A 20,340-nucleotide genomic window follows, 5' to 3' on the forward strand; every position below is an offset into this window, starting at 1 on the left:
AAATTAAAAATAATTTACAAAACAATTCCCTTTAAACTGGTATCAAAAATAAATATTTATGATTAAATTTTATTAAGAAAAAAATACTCTTTAAAAGTGACCTATATTAATAAAAATATTTATTTTATTTTTTTAAGATTTTATTTTATTTACTCATAAGAGATACAGAGCAGAAGAGAGAGAGGCAGAGACACAGGCAGAGGGAGAAGCAGGCTCCATGCAGAGAGCCCCACGTGGGACTCGATCCCGGATCTCCAGGATCACGCCCTGGGCTGCAGGCAGCACTAAACTGCTGCGCCACCCGGGCTGCCCAATAAAAACTTTTAAAAGACACAGAAAGGCAAAGATAAATACACTGATGAATTAGAACATCATAAATCCACTGTGCCACCAAAAGAAAGTCATCTAGGGTTAGGAAGTAATGCTTGTATATAACTTGTAAAGAATTGAATTCTAAGTCTGGAGCTGACTATATAGTCAAAGGACATGCAAATAGGGCCCTCCCTCCATGGATTAAACCAGCCCAGCCTTGACCCTGCAGCTGGGAGAGCAGGCCCAGTCCCAGGATCCCCAGGTGACACCATTCAGGGTTCATAACACAACACAGACAAACCACCATGGAGTCTGTGCTCTGCTGGGTTTTCCTTCTCACTATTTTAAAAGGTAATTCATGGAGAACAGAGACCTTGAGTACGTGAGTGGAGGTGAGTGAGAGAAACAGGGGATGTGGGACAATTTCCTGACCAGGATGTCTTGTGTCTGCAGGTGTCCAGGGTGAGGTGCAGCTGGTGGAGTCTGGGGGAGACCTGGTGAAGCCTGGGGGGTCCCTGAGACTGTCCTGTGTGGCCTCTGGATTCACCTTCAGTAGCAACTACATGAGCTGGTTCCGCCAGGCTCCAGGGAAGGGGCTGCAGTGGGTCGGATACATTAACAGTGATGGAAGTAGCATAGGCTACACAGACGCTGTGAAGGGCCGATTCACCATCTCCAGAGACAACGCCAAGAACACGCTGTATCTGCAGATGAACAGCCTGAGAGCCGAGGACACGGCCGTGTATTACTGTGCGAAGGGACACAATAAGGGAACTTCAGTGTGAGCCCAGACACAAACCTCCTGTGGAAGGGGATTGGGACCACCAGGGGGTGCACACTCCTCACCACTTCTGTCTTGAAGGCCCAGGAGCAAGTGCAGAGGGAGGTTCTGGGCAGGTTTCCTGTCAGGGTCTGGGCTTCCTCTCCAAGGAGCAGTTTCCCCAGGGAGTCTCTCTGAACACTTGATTGTGTGTTTACCTATTCAGCCTCTTTCTTAGAGACTTAGGCACTCAACTATAGCACTTACACTTACTTGTACTCAACTTTTCCTGACCCAAAATATTAATCAATTACAAATAACTCCATTCAAGTCATCTGAACATTTTCATGAGTCCTAGTGGCACTCACTGTGGATCACAGGTCCCCAAGCTAACATGTTGTCTTCCACATCACAGTATAGAGGAATCTCCGATCAACATAAGGGAATAGAAACATTCTACAAAAATGTTAATAACGGCCTCGGTGTGAGAGAAATTCTCAGCATGACATGGTAGAAAGGTGGACTCATAGGTCACACACACACACACACACATACACACAATCACAAGAGTATAATCTTTTATCACCTTCACCTTCATGTCTGATGAGAGCCAGGCAGGCATCTCATCACATAAATGCTTGGATGGTGACAGGGAAGAACACTGGCTCAGGGTGTGTGTTGTGGGTCAGTGGTGGGGATGGGGTCCTGCTCCACCAAGGGCTTGTGTGGAGTCAGTGTCCCAACTGCTTCAAAAGAAGGAAGTAGGGAAGCCTGGGTAGATCAGCATTTTAGTCCACCTTCAGCCCAGAGTGTGATCCTGGAGACATGGGATCCAGTCCCTCATTGGGCTCCCTGCATGGAGCCTGCTCCTCCTTTTCTCTGTGTCTCTGCCTCTCTCTCTATGTGTGTTTCTCATGAATAAATAAATAAAATCTTTAAAAGAAGAGGGAACTCCTGGGTTATTGTTTGCTTTCTTATTCTTTTGGTTGAGCAGAAGAATGAGGAAGAAATAGCAGGGAGCTAGCAGGCAATAAAGATTGGACCTGGTGTGAGGAATAATTTCACTAAAGGAGCATCAAACTGGGAGGACAAAGGAGAGACATGGTCATTCTCAGTAGACAAATGTCTTAATAACAGGGAAAGGAATATAATAATATATGGAAGCACAAATCATAAAATGATAATACAAATAGGCCAAGATCCTACCCAGGTCTCAGATGGAAGCTGTCCTCTCCCCAAGGTCACCAGCTGGTTCTGAAGATCATGTGTACACGGTGTGCTCAGAGACCAGAAGCTCCTACTGGATCCATGAGGTCCTCAGGGTGAGCAGCTGGATTGGAGGACCTTCCATCTTCAGGGAATAAATCATGGATCCTTCAGGTGCTGACATCAGATCACTGTGTGTGACCTCTACCATCCCCATGTTGGAACCTAAGGCCCATGAGTTGGGGGAAGGAGGTGGGTTCAGGAGTTGCAGCCCCATGATTGGATCAGGACCCTTATACTCCAGGACTGGGAAAGCTCCCTGCGCCCTGGCCCCATGTGAGGTGACGGGAAAAGGACAGGCTAGGATGTGGTTGCTCTCCAGACACCACATCGGCCTGCACCTGGACCTCAGAAGTCCCAGAGTCCAGAACTTTGAGAATGAGTGTCTGTTGTTTATTCAGTCCTTTCCATATACGATGTTCCAGCAGGGGGCGCAGGCTAATCTCAATTTTTTTCTTTGTTTAAATTGAATTTATCAACATTTACTATACACTCAGTGCTCATCACATCATGTGCCCACCTTAACTCCCATTACCCAGTAACCCCATCCCCACCCCCCCCCTTCCAGCGACCCTCAGTTTTTTTTCCCAGAGTTAAGTGTCTCTCATGATTTGTCTTCCTCTATAGTATTGCCCCACTAAGTTTCACTCCTTCTCTTATGGTCACTTTCAATATTTCCTATATTCCACACATGAGTAAGACCATACCGTTGCCTTTCTGTGATTGATTTATTACTCTCAATATAATAACTCCAGTTCCATCCATGTTGAAAGAAATGTTATTTCATGTTATTCATCATGTCTGATGGTGGTGTAATATCCCACTCTATATATAAGCCACAACTTTTTGTATATTTTTTATTGGAGTTCTATTTGCCAAAGTATATTATGACACCCAGTGCTCAACCCCTCAAGTGCGACCCTCAGTGCCTGCCCATCATCCAGTCACCCCAATCCCCCGCCCACCTCACCTTCCACTAACCCTTGTTCATTTTCCAGAGTTAGGAGTCTCATGTTCTGTCTCCCTCACTGATATTTCCCATTCATTTTCTCTACTTTCCCCTTTATTCCTTTTCACTATTTTTTATTTTCCCCATATGAATGAAACTGTATAATGATTGTCCTTCTCTGATTTACTTACTTCACTTGTCATAAACCCTCCAGTTCCATCCACATATGGTGGGTATTCATCGTTTCTAATGGCTGAGTAATATTCCATTGTATACATAAACCACATCATCTTTATCCATTCATCTTTCGATGGACACTGAGGCTCCTTCCACAGTTCAGCTATTGTGGACATTACTGCTAGAAACATTGGGGTACAGATGTCCCACTGTTTCACCAAATTCACCTGTCCCACCAACTTACCTATATAACTTTCAAATCATCCTGAAAATCTACAAATTCTACCTGAGATTTAAAGAGAGAAGAGCTGAAATGCTACAGAGAGAAGAGTTTGAGCTTCTAACAGTAGGAATGCAGAAAAAATAAAAATTAAAAAACAGGGCTGGGTGGCTCAGCAATTTAGTGCTGTCTTCAGCCTAGAGTATGATCCTGGAGACCCGGGATCAAGTCCCACGTCAGGCTCCCTGCATAGAGCCTGCTTCTCCTTCTTCCTATGTCTCTGCCTCCCTCTCTCTCTCTCTGTGTGTGTGTGTGTGTGTGTCTCTCATGAATGAATAAATAAAATTTAAAAAAATAAAAATAAAAAAGAATCAAGTGGGGGAGGGCCTCCTGTGAGGAAGTAGGCTAAAGCCAGGTGGAGAAAACCTCCAGGAAAGCCCAGTCCTGGAGAAGCAGGAGCCTCAAAAATCCACACCGGATTCTTCCCGGACAGAAAGGCACTTAGCAGGGAACTTGGACAGAACTACAGGAGGGGTCATGGAGCACCCAGGTTCTGGGGGTCACTAACAGAGGAAATGTGCTCCAGGGGACAGCAAGCCACAGACTGTGGGCCAGTCTCTGTAAAGGCCTGGAGCGTGAGCCTGGTGGGGCCTTGGGAGCAGCTGAGGCAGTGGCTCCAGAGGGATGGGGCTGTGCCCTGCTGCCTTTGGGAGCCACTCCCTGGGAGCGCGACTCCAGCAGCACAGATCCCAGATCCCAGGGCACCAGGTGGACAAAGCCCGGGATCCTTCCATCCCCCTGGGACAGGGGGGAGGCGGGGAGGGCACAGGACAGGGAGACTCTTTTGCCACCAGACGCCCCAAACAGTGCAGCTAGTGGCCCTGATGCTGGAGCATCCAAGCCAGTGTGGACTGGGAGATTGGGGTACTTACTGTGAGAGCTGACTCCAGGGCTGGAAGGCTTGCTGCCGCCACTGTTGTTGTTCCTCCTAGTGTCATCTTGTACCTGGGACTGAGCAGGGGCCTCACAGGATAAACAGCTCCCACTGAGCCCTGCACCTGGCAGGGGGTGGGGCAGCTCCCCCACGTTTACACACCTGAGAATCAGCGAAGCAGGCCTCTCCCACAGAAGACCAGCTGGAAAGACAGGGTAAGAGCAAGTTCTTGGCTGAGCAGTGCTGGAAAGCTCCAGGGGGAGTAAAGGGATTTACAGTGTATAGAATCAGAGGACTCCCTTTGTTTTTTTGTTTTTGCTTTTGTTTTTTTTGTTGTTGTTGTTGTTGTTTTTCCTTGTTTTTTTTCTCCTTTTTCCAGTAAAACACGTTTTTAGACACACTGCACTGAGAAAAATGACTAGAAGAAAGGAGTCACCACAAAAGAAAGAATCAGAAACATCCTCTTTCCCACAGAGTTACAGAATTTGGGTAACAATTTGATGTCAAAAACAAATTCAGAGGAACAATTATAAATATACTGATGGCTCTGAGAAAAAGCATAAAAGAATCGAGATTTCATGACTGCATAATTTACATCTAATCAGTTTGAAATTAAAAATCAATTAAATGAGATGCAATCCAAACTGGAGGTCCTAATGATGAGGGTTTTTGAGTTAGAAGAACAAGTGAGTGACACAGAAGACAAGTTGATGGCAAGGAAGGAAGCTGAGGAAAAAGGAGAAAAACAATGAAAATACCATCAGGAAAGGTTAAGGGAAATAAATGACAGCCTCAGAGGAAAAATCTATGTATAATAGGGGTTCCAGAGGGAGCCAAGAGGGACAGAGGACCAGAACGCATATTTGAACAAACACACCTGAGAACCTCCCTAACTTGGAGAGGAAAACAAGCATTCAGATCCAGGAGATAGAGAGATGCCCCATAAAAATTAAAAAAAAAAAAAACAACAATCAATACCTCGAAATCTAACAATGAAACTTGGAAATTCCAAAGATAAAGAGAAGATCCTTAAAGAAGCAGGAGACAAGAGATCCCTAAATTATATTGGGAGAAATATTGGATTAACAGCAGACCTCTCCACAGAGACCTGGCAGGCCAGAAAGGGCTGGCCAGATATATTCAGGGTCCTAAATGAGAAGAACCTTCAGCCAACAATACTTTATCCAGCAAAGCTCTCATTCAGAATAGAAGGAGAAATAAGGAGCTTCCAAGATAGGCAGAAACTGAAAGAATATGTGACCACCAAACCAGATCTACAAGGAATATCAGGGGGACTCTGTAAAAGAAAGAGGAAGTCCAAGGAAACAATCCACAAAAGCAGAGACTGAATAGGTATCATGATGACCATAAATTCATATCTTTCAATAGTAACTCTGAACGTGAATGGGCTAAATGATCCCATCAAAAAACACACAGGGTTTCACACCAGATAACAAAGCAAGACCCCTCTATTTGCTGTCTACAAGAGACTCATTTGAGACCTAAGAATGCCTACAGCCTGAAAATGAAAGGTTGGAGAACATTTTACCATTCAAACGGTCCTCAAAAGAAAGCAGAGGTAGCCATCCTTATATTGGATAAATTAAAGTTTATCCCAAAGACTGTAGTATGAGATGAAGAGGGACACTATATCATATTTAAAGGATCTATCCAACAAGAGGACCTAAGAATCGTGAATATTTATGCCCCGAATGTGGGAGCTGCCAAGTATATCAATTAATTAATAACTAAAGTAAGACATACTTAGATAATAATACACTTATACTTGGAGACTTGAACACAACGCTTTCTGCAAATGACAGATATTCTAAGCACAACATCTTCAAAGAAACAAGCGCTTTAAATGATACACTGGACCAGATGTATTTAAGTTTTTTACAGAATTTTATATCCAAACGCAACTGAATACACATTCTTCTCAAGTGCACATGGAACATTCTCCAGAATAGACCACACACTGTGTCACAAATCAGGTCTCACCCAATACCAAAAGAGGGGATTGTCCACTGCCTATTTTCAGACCATAATGATTAGAAACTTAAACTCAATCACAAGAAGTTTGGAAGAAATTCAAACATGTGGAGGTTAAAGACCATCCTGCTAAAAGACGAAAGGGTCAAACAGGAAATTCAAGAAGCATTGAAAAGATACATGGAAACAATGAGAATGAAGATACAACTATCGAAATGTTTGGGATACAGAAAAAGCACTCCTGAGAGGGAAATACATCCCAATAAAGCATCCCTCAAAAACCTGGGAAAAATGGGAATATACGAGGCACTCTCGGACTGAAAGGAACTGGGGAAAGAATAGCAAACAATACCTACACCAAGCAGAAGAGAATTAATAAGGAGTGGAGCACATCTCAATGAATTAGGGACCATAGAAACTGTGGAATAAATCAACAAAACCAGGAGTTTGTTCTTTGAAAGAATTAATAAGATAGATGAACCATTAGGAAACCTTATTAAAAACAAAGAGAAGAGACACATGTTAACAAATCACGAATCAAAAAGGAGAGATCACAACCAATACAAAGGAAAGAGAAACAATTTTAAAAACATATTAGGAGCAGATATATGCAAATAATTTAGGCAATAGAGAAGACATGAATGCATTTCTGAAAAACCACAAACTACCAAAGCTGGAACAGGAAGAAAAAAAAACATAAATAAGCCTATAACCAGGGAGGAAATTAAAGCAGTCATCAAAAATCTCCCAAGACACAAAAGTCAAGGGGAGGATGGCTTCCAGGTGAATTCTATCAAAAGTTTAAAGAAGAAACCATACCTATTCTACTAAAGCTGTTTGGAAAGATAGAAAGAGATGGAGTACTTCCAAACTCGTTCTATAAGGCCAGCATCAACTTAAGTCCAAAACCAGACAAAGACCACCAAAAAGGAGAATTATAGACCAATATCCCTGATGGACATGGTTGCAAAAATTCTCAACAAGATACTAGCCAATAGGATACAACAATACATTAAGAAGATTATTCACCATGACCAAGTAGGATTTATCCCCGGGACACAAGGCTGGTTCAACACTCGTAAAACAATCAATGTGATTCATCATATCAGCAAGAGAAAAAACAAGAACCATACTATCCTCTCAATAGATGCAGAGAAACCATTTGACAAAATACAGCATCCATTCCTGATCAAAACTCTTCAGAGTGTAGGGATAGAGGGAACATTCCTCAACATCTTAAAAGCCATCTACGAAAAGCCCACAGCAAATATCATTCTCAATGGGGAAGGACTGGGAGCCTATCCCCTAAGATCAGGAACAAGACAGGGATGTCCACTCTCACCGCTGCTATTCAACATAGAACTAGAAGTCATAGCCTCAGCAATAAGACAACAAAAAGAAATAAAATTGGCAAATTGGCAAAGAAGAAGTCAAACTCTCCCTCTTCACTGATGACATGATACTCTATGTAGAAAACCCAAAAGACTCCACCCCACTATTGCTAGAACTCATACAGCAATTTGGCAGCGTGGCAGGATACAAAATCAATGCCCAGAAGTCAGTGGCAATTCTACACACTAACAATGGCACTGAAGAAAGAGAAACTAAGGAGTCAATCACATTTACAATTGCACCCAAAAGCATAAGATACCTGGGGATAAACCTAACCAAAGAGGTAAAGGATCTATACCCTAAAAACTATAGAACACTTCTGAAAGAAATTGAGGAAGACACACAGAGATGGAAAAATATTCCATGCTCATGGATTGGCAGAATTAATATTGTGAAAATGTCAGTGTTACTCAGGGCAATTTACATGTTTAATGCAATCCCTATCAAAATACCATGGACTTTCTTCAGAGAGTTAGAACAAATTATTTTAAGATTTGTGTAGAATAAGAAAAGACCTCGAAGAGCCAGGGGAATTTTAAAAAAGAAAACCATAGCTGGAGGCATCACAATGCCAGATTTCAGGTTGTACTACAAAGCTGTGGTCATCAAGACAGTGTGGTACTGGCACAAAAACAGACACACAGATCAATGGAACAGAATAGAGAACCCAGAAGTGGACCCTGAACTTTATGGTCAACTAATATTCGACAAAGGAGGAAAGACGATCCACTGGAAGAAAGACAGTCTCTTCAATAAATGGTGCTGGGAAAATTGGACATCCACATGCAGAAGAATGAAACTAGACCACTCTCTTGCACCATACACAAAGATAAACTCAAAATGGATGAAAGATCTAAATGTGAGACAAGATTCTATCAAAATCCTAGAGGAGAACACAGGCAACACCCTTTTTGAACTTGGCCACAGTAACTTCTTGCAAGATTCATCTACAAAGGCAAGAGAAACAAAAGCGAAAATGAACTATTGGGACTTCATCAAGATAAGAAGCTTTTGCACAGCAAAGGATACAGTCAACAAAACTCAAAGACAACCTACAGAATGGGAGAAGATATTTGCAAATGACGTATCAGATAAAGGGCTAGTTTTCAAGATCTATAAAGAACTTATTAAACTCAACAGCAAAGAAACAAACAATCCAATCATGAAATGGGCAAAAGACATGAAGAGAAATCTCACAGAGGAAGACATAGACATGGCCAACACGCACATGAGAAAATGCTCTGCATCACTTGCCATCAGGGAAATACAAATCAAAACCACAATGAGATCCCACCTCACACCAGTGAGAATGAGGAAAATTAACAAGGCAGGAAACAACAAATGTTGGAGAGGATGCGGAGAAAAGGGGAACCCTCCTGCACTGTTGGTGGGAATGTGAACTGGTGCAGCCACTCTGGAAAACTATGTGGAGGTTCCTCAATGAGTTAAATATAGATCTACCCTACGACCCAGCAATTGCACTGCTGGGGATTAACCCCAAAGATACAGATGCAGTGAAACGCTGGGACACCTGTACCCCGTGTTTTTAGCAGCCATGTCCACAATAGCCAAACCGTGTAAGTGTCGGTGTCCATCGACAGATGAATGCATAGAGAAGATGTGGTCTATGTGTACAATGGAATATTACTCAGCCATTAGAAAAGACAAATACCCTCTGTTTGCTTCTACTTGGATGGACTTGGATGGCATTATGCAGAGTGAAATAAGTCAATTGGAGAAGGACAAACCATATATGGTCTCATTCAGTTGGAGAATATAAAAATTATTGAAATGGAATAAATGGTAAAGGTCTGAAAATGAGTGGGAAATATCAGAGAGGTGGACAGAGCATGAGAGACTCCTATCTCTAAGAAACCAACTAGGTGTAGTGGAAAGTGAGGTGGGCGGGGTGTTGGGGTAATTGGGTTATGGGCACTGAGAGGAGCACTTGATGGGATGGGCACTGGTTATATGTTCTATGTTGGCAAATTGAACGGCAATAAAATAAGTTTTTAAAGTAGAGAAAACACCATATGATTTCACTTATATGTGGAAATTAAGAAACAAAAAAAAATGATCAACGGGGCAAAATGAGACATAGAAGCAAAGCAAGAACCGACTATTCACAAAGGAAACAACCTGAGGGTTACCAGAGGGGAGGAGTGTGGGGAATAAGCAATCAAATGGAACTGAAGTAGGACTTACTCTGATGAGCACAAGTGATGTATGGAGGTATTGAATCACTACATGCATACCTGACACTAATATCACACAGCCTGTTAACTAACTGATATGAAAATTAAAATTCTATTCTTATTTTTCTATATTTTATTTTCCGTGTATTTAAATTCATGTAGCCGACAAATACCATATCATAAGTTTCAGAAGGAGGGTTCAGTAATTCATCAGATGCATAAACACCCATTCCTCATCATATCAGGTGTCTCCTTAATGTCCCTCTCTCAGTTATGCATCCTCCCACCTCCCCTACAGCGACCCACAATTTCATGCACTTGTGTTTTGTACTTTTCAGAGTAGAGATCTTTTACCTCTTTGGTCATGTTTATTTCTTATTATCATATGGTTTTGGATACAATAGTAATGGAGGATTCTTTAATTTTTTATTATTCTCTCTCCGTCTCATTTTTTTTCGTATAGAAATGCAAGTGTTTTCTGTGCATTGGTTTTGTACCCAATCTGCCATGTTGCTGAATTGCTGCATATGTTCTAGTAATTTTGAGGTTGAGTCTTTGGATTTTTCCCCCAAAAGCATCATGTCATCTAGGAGAGTGACATCTTGACAAATTCTTGGCCAATTTGAATGCCTTTTATTTCTTTTTGGTATCTCATGGCTGAGGCTAGGACTTGTACTAACATTTGAACAACAGTGATGAGGGTGGGAAACTGTCCTGTTCCTGACCTTTGGGGAAAAGTTCTCCATTTCTTGTCAATTGATAAAGATGTTTACGGTGGGATTTTCAGAGGTGGCTTTTTATGATATTGAGGTGTTCCCTAAGGTCTGAAGAGCTTTAATCAAGAAACGATGCTGTATTTTGTTATAGGTTTTCTGCATGTATTGAGAGGATCACATGTTTCTTCTTATTTCTTTTCTTAATGTGATCATCCCTGAGATGCAAGGATTCCTCAGTATTTCATATAATAAATGAGACCCCCCTGTATTAACAGAGTGAATCATTGGATTTCATCATCCTTTCCATTAATGATTAATCCATTTGACAAAATCAAACACTCTTTTATCATCAAAACATCTTAACAATCGAAGGAGAAATGATTGCCTCCACTAAATAGTCGCCATTTATGAAATAGTCACCATTATGAAACTCACAACCAACACTATATACAACAGTGCAAAGCTGAAGCCTTCCTGTCCAGTCAGGAGCCACACAGGGATGTTCATTAGCAAAATGGGAATGAAGGAGAATAAACTGGTATCACAAAAGAGAATAAGCTGTTCCACCCCAAATATATCAGCTGGTCCCCTGGGTTATTATGAATAAAAGTCCCCTGAAAACACCCAGAGGATGGACACGCTGAGCCTCCTATATCCCCCTGATGGCAGGAAATAAATCTCCCATGGGAAAGCTCCCTTCCCTCTACCAGGAGGGGAAAACCAACCACAGCACCAGAATAGGGAATATAGGGCCCAGAGGCTGTACAAACAACCATTGTCAGTTCCTCAATACTTCACTGACCCTAACCCATATTGTGGCCTGAAATCTCTACAAACCAAATTTCTTGTGATTGAGAGGCAAAGGGCTGCCTATTTTGGTCATTGTCTGAGTGTTGTATTCTACGTAGCTCATGCATGTGGAAACTGAAAAACATTTCCATCTAGATCTGTTGTATATCTACAGATTAATTATTCCAGACAAAGAACCCAGAAGAATAGAAGGAAAACCCTTCTGCCCAAAGACTGGAATACCTATATAGGAAAATTAGGCAATCAAAAAAAATACATTTAAATCAGGAGAAAGAGAATGAGAGAGAGAGAGAGAGAGAGAGAGAGAGAGAGAGAGATTTTGATTCCATAAGACCTGATCTGCTACAGGTAGAAACTCTGCAAACTCGACAAACAAACTTAGAATTAATGAATGATTTCATAAAAATCTACTGGATACAAAATAAACATAAAAAATAAATCTAGGTTTCCATAATAACAACGATTTATCTAAAAGGGGAAAAATGCTGAGGAATGTTCCTTCTATCCCTACACTCTGAAGAGTTTTGGTCACAAATGGATGCTGTATTTTGTCAAATGCTTTCTCTGCATCTATTGAGAGGATCCTACGGTTCTTGTTTTTTCTCTTGCTGATGTGATCAATCACACTGATTGTTTTACGAGTATTGAACCAGGCTTGCATCCCGGGGAAAAAATCCCACTTGGTCATGGTGAATAATCTTCTTAATGTGTTGTTGGATCCTATTGGCTAGTATCTTGTTGAGAATTTTTGCATCCGTGTTCATCAGGGTATTGGTCTATGATTCTCCTTTTTGGTGGGGTCTTTGTCTGATTTTGGAATTAAGGTGATGCTGGCCTCATAGAGCGAGTTTGGAAGTACTCCATCTCTTTCTATCTTTCACAACATCTTTAGTAGAATAGGTATTGTTTCTTTTTTTAAACATTTGATAGAATTCCCCTGGGAAGCCATCTGGCCCTGAGCTTTAGTGTCTTGGGAGGTATTTTATGACTGCTCCAATATCCTCGCTGTTTATTGGCCTGTTCAGCTTTTCTATTTCTTCCTGTGCCATTTTTCATAATGTGTGGGTTTCTAGAAATGCATCCATTTCTTCTAAACTGCTGAATTTTTTTGGCGTATAGCTGCTCAAAATACGTTTTTTTTATCTTTTTTAATTTTTATTTATTTATGATAATCACACACAGAGAGAGAGAGAGAGAGAGAGAGAGAGAGGCAGAGACACAGGCAGAGGGAGAAGCAGGCTCCATGCACCGGGAGCCCGACGTGGGATTCGATCCCGGGTCTCCAGGATCGCGCCCTGGGCCAAAGGCAGGCGCCAAACCGCTGCGCCACCCAGGGATCCCCAAAATACATTTTTAAAAATCATTTGTAACTACCGGTAGTGGAAGGGGAGGAGGGTGGGGGGTGGGGGTGAATGGGTGATGGGGACTGAGGGGGGCACTTGATGGGATGAGCACTGGGTGTTATTCTGTATGTTGGCAAATTGAACATCAATAGAAAACAAATTTATTATTTAAAAAATAAAATAAAAATAAAATTGTTTGTATTTCCTTGGTACTGGCTGTGATCTCTCCTCTTTCATTCATTATTTTATTAATTTGAGGTTTTTTCTTTTTAATAAGGCTGGCTAATGGTTTATCTATCTTATTAATTCTTTTAAAAAACAAACACCCGCTTTTATCGATATGTTCTACAATTCTTCTGGTCTCTATTTCATTCAGTTCTGCTCAAATCCTTATCTCCCTTTGTCTGCTTGCTGTAGGTTTTATTTGCTGTTCTTTCTTTAGTCTTTAGGTGCAAGATCAGTTTGTGTATTTGAGTTTTTTCCAATTTATTGAGGGGTGGTTGTATTTCAATGTATTGAGCAGCAACAAGAGGACAAACACAGGGTGCTTCCTAAGTCTACCTGATGGGAGGAAATATATCTCCCATAGGAAAGTTCCCTTTCCTTTACCAGGAGAGGAGAACCATGCTCAGGACCAGAATAGGAAACATGGGGTCCAGAAGGGGCTATGCAAACAATCCGTGTCAATTCCTCAATACTTCACAGACCCAAACTCAAATCCTGGCCTTAACATCCACAAAACCAATGTTTTGTTGTCTAACAGGCACAGGGGCTGCCTTCTTTGGTCATCGTCTGGGTGTAGTATTCGAGGTAGCTCATGCACAAGCAAAACAAAATACATGTCCTTTAGCTCTGACTTTTGAAAAAAGATTTTATTTATTCATGAAAGACAGAAAGAGAGAGGCAGAGACACAGGAAGAGGTAGAAGCAGACGCCCCACAAGGAGCCGAATGTGGGATGCAGGATCACGCCCTGAGCCAAAGGCAGATGCTCACAGGAGTGCCAAATGTTATATATGTGTCATGTCTACTGACTTACTAGACCAAAGAACCCAGAAAAATAGGAGAATCTTCCTGCCCAATAACTGGAAGACTTATCCAGAAATTGAAAATAAAAAATAAAAAAGTTATGTAGATCAGTATAGAGGAAGAAAAATACTTTTTTCATATGACACGGTCTCATACATATTAAGCACTACAATCTCCACAACAAAGTCATGGAAGTAATTGATGAATTCATCCCAATTGTAGTACAAAAATCAGCAGATAAAAGAAAGCTGTGTTTCCACAAAGTAACAACAAAATGTCTAAAAATGAAATTAACAAAATTATTACATTTACGCTGATAGCAGAAATATAACATTAAGGATTGAACATGCCAAAGTGATAAGATAATTATATCTAAGTTGACCTACATTGATGAAAGAATAAAAAGGCACTGAAATATTTAAAGATATTCTGCTCAAAGGTTAGAACACTTCATATTTTCACAGTGCCATCTACACAAAGTGTCCGCAAAGGTAACTCAATCCTAAATTATAACTTGTAAAGATTAGAATCTAAATCTGAAACTCTCTGCATGGACAGCAACAGATTATTCCTTGTTTTAAATTGTCTTTTGCACTAATTTTTGACCGCTTATTTCAGCCAACCTTAAAACTTCTTTTCTCTTTAGATACTTTTCATTTAAAAATAAAAATTAGTGGGCAGCCCGGGTGGCTCAGTGATTTAGCACCACCTTCAGTCCAGAGCCTGATCCTGGGGATGCAGGATCGAGTCCCACATCAGGCTCCCTGCATGGAGCCTGCTTCTCCCTCTGCCTGTGTCTCTGCCTCTCTCTCTCTCCTGTGTTTCTCATGAATAAATAAACTTTTTTTAAAAAAATAAAAATAAATATTAGTGAAAGGGAATAAAGGGAAAGGAGAGAAAATGAGTGAAAATATCAGTGAGGGTGACAAAACATGAGAGACACCGAACTGTGGGAAATGAACAAGGAGTAGTGGAAGGGGAGGTGGGCGGGGGGTTGGGGTGACTGGGTGATGGGCACTCAGGGGGGCACTTGGGATGAACACAGGGTGTTATGCTATATGTTGGCAAATTGAACTCCAATAAAAAATTTAAAAAAAATAAAAGCAGCCTTCCATCTGCAAAAATAAAAAAATAAAAATATAAAAAGGAATATACTTTTAACTTCTCTAAGATAGTGTTAATTTTTTTAGACTTGTGTTATCTTATTACTTTTCTCTTACCGGATATGAATTAAGTCCTTTTAGGGTCGATCATTTTAGCCTTTGGCTGTGATCTGGCCCTTCTTATTCCAACCTTTGAATATGTGGAACACCTGTTTACGAATGCAAAGAATAAATTCCTGCTTTAAAGTTAAAAACAAAAAAGATTTTTGTGATAAATGCCTTGTGCATTATATCTTGAACCTCTAACTTGCACTCTGCCCTTTTATCTCACAATATCATAATCTTATATCCCTCTTCCCCTGATCCAGCACTCCTATGGACTCAAGAGCTTATTCAATGTAGAAAGTCCATTGATTATGATACAATCAATATATGATTTTTCAGGAAGTAATGGTTGTTGCCTGAGGACCGTGCACATAATCTCCAGCAATAAGTGCCATAGGGAGGACAACTCTTGTCTCCAGTGACACTCGGGCTCATGCAAGACATCAGAGGAGCTCGGAAGTGATAAGAATGGCAGGAATATTATTAGCACTGCTCTCTACCCGCATGCAGTGAATGTTGATGCCAGTTGGAGGGTGTGGACTGCTGGCAGTCTTCCTGATGCACACGATCCATTCAGAGATGGAAACTCTTGTAACTTGACATATACAAGGAGCTCTCTGCTCATCCTGCAGGGTTATGGGGATCTATCTGGGAAAACCAAATACTTATTTGGTCAGAAATTCCCCCTGAAAATTAATTCTTCCATCTTGACAGTTTCTCTATACCTCTACTTTCTTGCCTCTGTTAGAAAAGCCAGTTATGTTTTCTACTCCAGAAAGAACAGCTTTGTGAGGAGGAGATTACTTAGTGTACAGAGTATGGAGCTTCAGAGAGTGTCTCTAGTGTGTGCTGTGTGCACTGTGCCATTCTGTTTTGGTGCCTCTTTCCTTCAAGTCAGGTATCTATGCAGGTTCTCCCAGACTTCAGTGGGCATTGTGTGGTCCGTGGCCAGAATATGGTGAGTTTTAATTGGGTGTGCTCTGCTCTGCTTGTTAAATGGGACCTGATACCACCTCCACTAGAAATCAGGCCCTGCAGAATTCTGTGGCAGGAGATGTGGGTGGGCAGGAGTGTAGCTGCTCTGGGAAACTGTACGGTGGAATTTCAAATAGGTAAAAGTATACCTACCCTGTGATCCAGCAAGAACACTACTGGGTATTTACCCTAAGAATACAAAAGTACTGAGATGCCTGGGTGGCTCAGCGATGGAGCACCTGCTTTCAGCTCAGGGCATGCTCCTGGCCTGGGGATCAAGTATTAAATCTGGCTCCTGAGAGGAACCTGCTTCTCCCTCCATGTGTCTGCCTCCCTGTGTCTCTCATGGATAAAAAAATAAATCTTTAAGAGAAAAATAATATGAAAGTACTAATTCAAAGGGATACATGCACCTGGAAGTTTACAGCAGCATTATTATATACATTAGCTAAACTATGGAAATAATGCATAAATGCAATGAAATCTAATCCACTTGCAACTATGAGGATGCAAGTCGCAAGTATAATGCTAAGTGACATGAGTCAGTCAGAGAAAAACACTGTATGATTTCAGTCATATGTTGAATTTAAGAAAGAAAACAAATGGGCAAAGGTAAAATGTTTTACATATACCAAGAAATAGCCCCTTCAGTGCAGAGAACAAAGTGATGTTCACCACATGGGAGGTAACTGTGGGATGGGTGACCTGTCTGATGGGGACTAGGGAGTGTATTATTGTGCAGGACACATTGTGAGAACCCACATCTTGGAAGTGTCAGAAATCCTGGTGAGAGGAGAGCTGTGGGGAGGGCTGAGGAGGTGACAGGGACAAGGGTCCTTCTGACTTCCTCACACCAATGAGTTAGGATTTTGGGACAAAGATAATGCTGTTGTGCGCACACCATTCTCTCTAGGAGGATTTGAAGTGATAGCTACACTGATAGAATGATACAGCCTAACACTTTGCATCAAGAAAAAAAAATTACCTTGTGTTAGGGCTGGGATATTTGCAATCTCTATATGGACAGAAGGAGAGGATTCCCCTTGAGGCATCCTCTGGGAAGAGTTGGGAGGTGTCAGGCTCCAGAGTCTGGGACTGTAGATTTGTCATTAATAAGGTGGAATATCTCCCCCTTTTTTGAAATGTGACAGAGTGCTTGGGGGAAAAGAAAGGATGTGAGCACCATGGATGAATTTCTCTGGCCCAGTCTCCAGTTGTGAGCACCACAACCATCCAATTCTGGTAGGATACTCATGAACTCATGGTCACAAGTCCTGGGCTGACAGATGTGCCAGGTTCAGTCTCAGTCTAGGTCAGCACATCATCTTTGCAGTGCCCCCTTCAGTGCTGAGTTCCTGCAGAGACTCCACCCGCCCAGCCAGGCTCATGGGTGTCCTTGTCCCTGGGACACTATTTGTGGTCACCACACCACAGGGGCAGTGGGGGAGACTCTAGGTATTGGGACACTCACAACCCAGCCTGTCATATTCCCTGTGATCACTGAGTCCAGTTATCACACGCATGGCTCAGGTCTACATCTGTTTATTCCCCTACCCTCTGGAGGTCTTTTTTTTTTATAAATCTATTTTTATTGGTGCTCAGTTTGCCAACATATAGAATAACACCCAGTGCTCATCCCATCAAGTGCCCCCCTCAGTGCCCATCACCCAGTCACCCCCACCCCCCCGTCCACCTCCCCTTCCACCACCCCTAGTTCGTTTCCCAGAGTTAGGAGTCTCTCGTGTTCTGTCTCCCTTTCTGATATTTCCCACTCATTTTTCTCCTTTCCCCTTTATTCCGTCACTATTTTTTATATTCTCCAAATGAATGAGGCCATATAATGTTTGTCCTTCTCCGATTGACTTCATTCACCATAATACCCTCCAGTTCCATCCACGTCGAAGCAAATGGTGGGTATTTTTCATTTCTAATGGCTGAGTAATATTCCATTGTATACATAGACCACAGCTTCTTTATCCATCATCTTTCGATGGACACAGAGGCTCCTTCCACAGTTTGGCTATTGTGGACATCGCTGCCATAAATATTGGGGTGCAGGTGTCCCAGTGTTTCATTGCATCTGTATCTTTGGGGTAAATCCCCAGCAGTGCAATTGCTGGGTTGTCCTCTGGAGGTCTACATGAAGTCAACTTCATAGGCTGCAGTCAGTGCTGGCAGGGCTACACCCCTGCAGATGCTCTGGGATTCAGTCCATCCCTCCTTCATTCTAGAGCTGCACTCATTGTATTTTAAGGTCAAGATCCTTCCTATACCTTTACCAAGTGTAGACCCTTGAGCATCAATGGTCACATTACTACTTCTTGTCCAGGAGACTAACTAGCCCCTGTTACTTCTCATAAGAGCACTGGCATTAGCTGAACAGCCACCCAGTTGCCCCAAAAAGGATATTCTTTTATTTTCTGTCACTTAAGTCTACTTGACACACGTTACATGTTTCTGGAGTACAGCACATCGATAGGACAGAGTATACGGTGGGCTATGCTCTTGGCAAGTGGAGCCACCAACGGGAAATAATATTAATTTTATGATCTCTAGATTAATGATATTTAGAAAAGTCCCTTATGCAATTTAATAGGGCATTCACAGTTTCCATCCTTTATCGGGACACCACAGTCTATCCTGGGACTCCACAGTCCACCCTGGGACTCCACATCCAGCCCCCACACTAATACAAGTATCACATCCCTACAGACCCTGAAGGTTCAGCCTAGGAATGCATAAACTCCAGCCCAAAATATGTCTAAATATCATCACTACAAATACCCATGTCTCATCATCTGAAACACATATGGGCAGGACTCCTTTTAATGAGGACTCATGATACGTAAGAATAAGTTATCTGTTTCCAAAATGCCTGGTGGGGTGGACCATATCACCACTTGTAGTCACACACATTGCAAGGATCACATGGAGGCAATATAGGAATGGACACCATAGTTTCTTAGAGCAATTGGGATATAAATAATGAGGACAGGGACTTTCTGTATTTAGTGGCTTTATAGTGCATCTCTGGCTCCACCATGGCTGTCTTCTTTCCTTTTTCAAGAAATGAGCCAATGTGTGAACATGAGTGTTTTACCAGCTTGCATTCTACTAGGAGGATTTGGCAGCCATTGGGTATCACATATCTTGTCCTCTCTCTCCCCCAGCCAGCCCCACAAGGAAGTAATTCTACTTCTACTTATTCTTAAAAACTATATGGGCCACTTTTGCATGAATGGGGATTAATAGCTCTTTTTTTATAAGGTCACTCCATAGCCACAATACAATAAGGAAATAAACATATTTGACTGAAGATACAAAACTAATAACTTACACAAATTTGTCGAGTTTAAATTGCCCAGGATGGTTGTATATGTTTATTCCACTTTTCTACAGTCATGTGCTGAGGAAGAAGGAATACTGATCAATGGTCATCTGTCCTTCAGAGCCACCTGGGCCCATAAAGATATACATGGGATATTGTTAAGGGAATGCACACACCGTGCACATATATCTAGAACATGCCCTACTTGCTTCCAGCCTATGAAAATGATTTCTCCATTGACCCCATCTTATGGAACAACATCATCCCTTTCTCTCCTAATCACAGGGATGCTAGAACAACATCCTCAGAATAGATTCCTATTTTCTTCAGGCTGTCACCACCACCTCTCCAAACAGGAAAAGTGCCCTATGACTACACCTGTACACACACTCCATTAGTAAAGGAAGCCAGGGTAAGTGTCCCTGGATCAGGATTCAAGACAGGACTTTGTGTCTTGTGGGTTCTATTCCAGAAGGATGGGGTGTCTTCTTGGGGCCTGAACATGAGGTCCCACAGCTAAGGGCCCACTGCTCCTTCAGTACAGACAGAGTCCCTAGCAGAAGGGCCCTGAGTCCTCTAAGGGTCAGATTATTGATGAAGATTCAAATATCCCCAAATCTACTTCCCCATGGTTGAAAGGCCAAGCAATGGGTTTAGTGATTCCTGTGTCCCAGCCTGGGGGGGTCTGTGCTCCTCACTCAGACTGCTGACTATCCCTTACTCTGAGTGCTTATG

General features: G+C 41.9%; 1 gene segment (V, D, J or C); it reads left to right on the forward strand.

Moving 5' to 3' along the window:
- Nucleotides 1–554: 554 nt before the first annotated feature.
- Nucleotides 555–1,097, forward strand: LOC129514859 (immunoglobulin heavy variable 3-48-like). The segment is given in 2 exon segments: nucleotides 555–663; nucleotides 766–1,097. Coding segments are annotated over 2 exon segments (378 nt in total).
- The last annotated feature ends 19,243 nt before the right edge of the window (nucleotides 1,098–20,340 follow it).

Source organism: Nyctereutes procyonoides, unplaced genomic scaffold (assembly GCF_905146905.1).
Source record: "Nyctereutes procyonoides isolate TBG_1078 unplaced genomic scaffold, NYPRO_anot_genome, whole genome shotgun sequence".
In the NCBI taxonomy this organism is placed as follows: domain Eukaryota; kingdom Metazoa; phylum Chordata; class Mammalia; order Carnivora; family Canidae; genus Nyctereutes; species Nyctereutes procyonoides.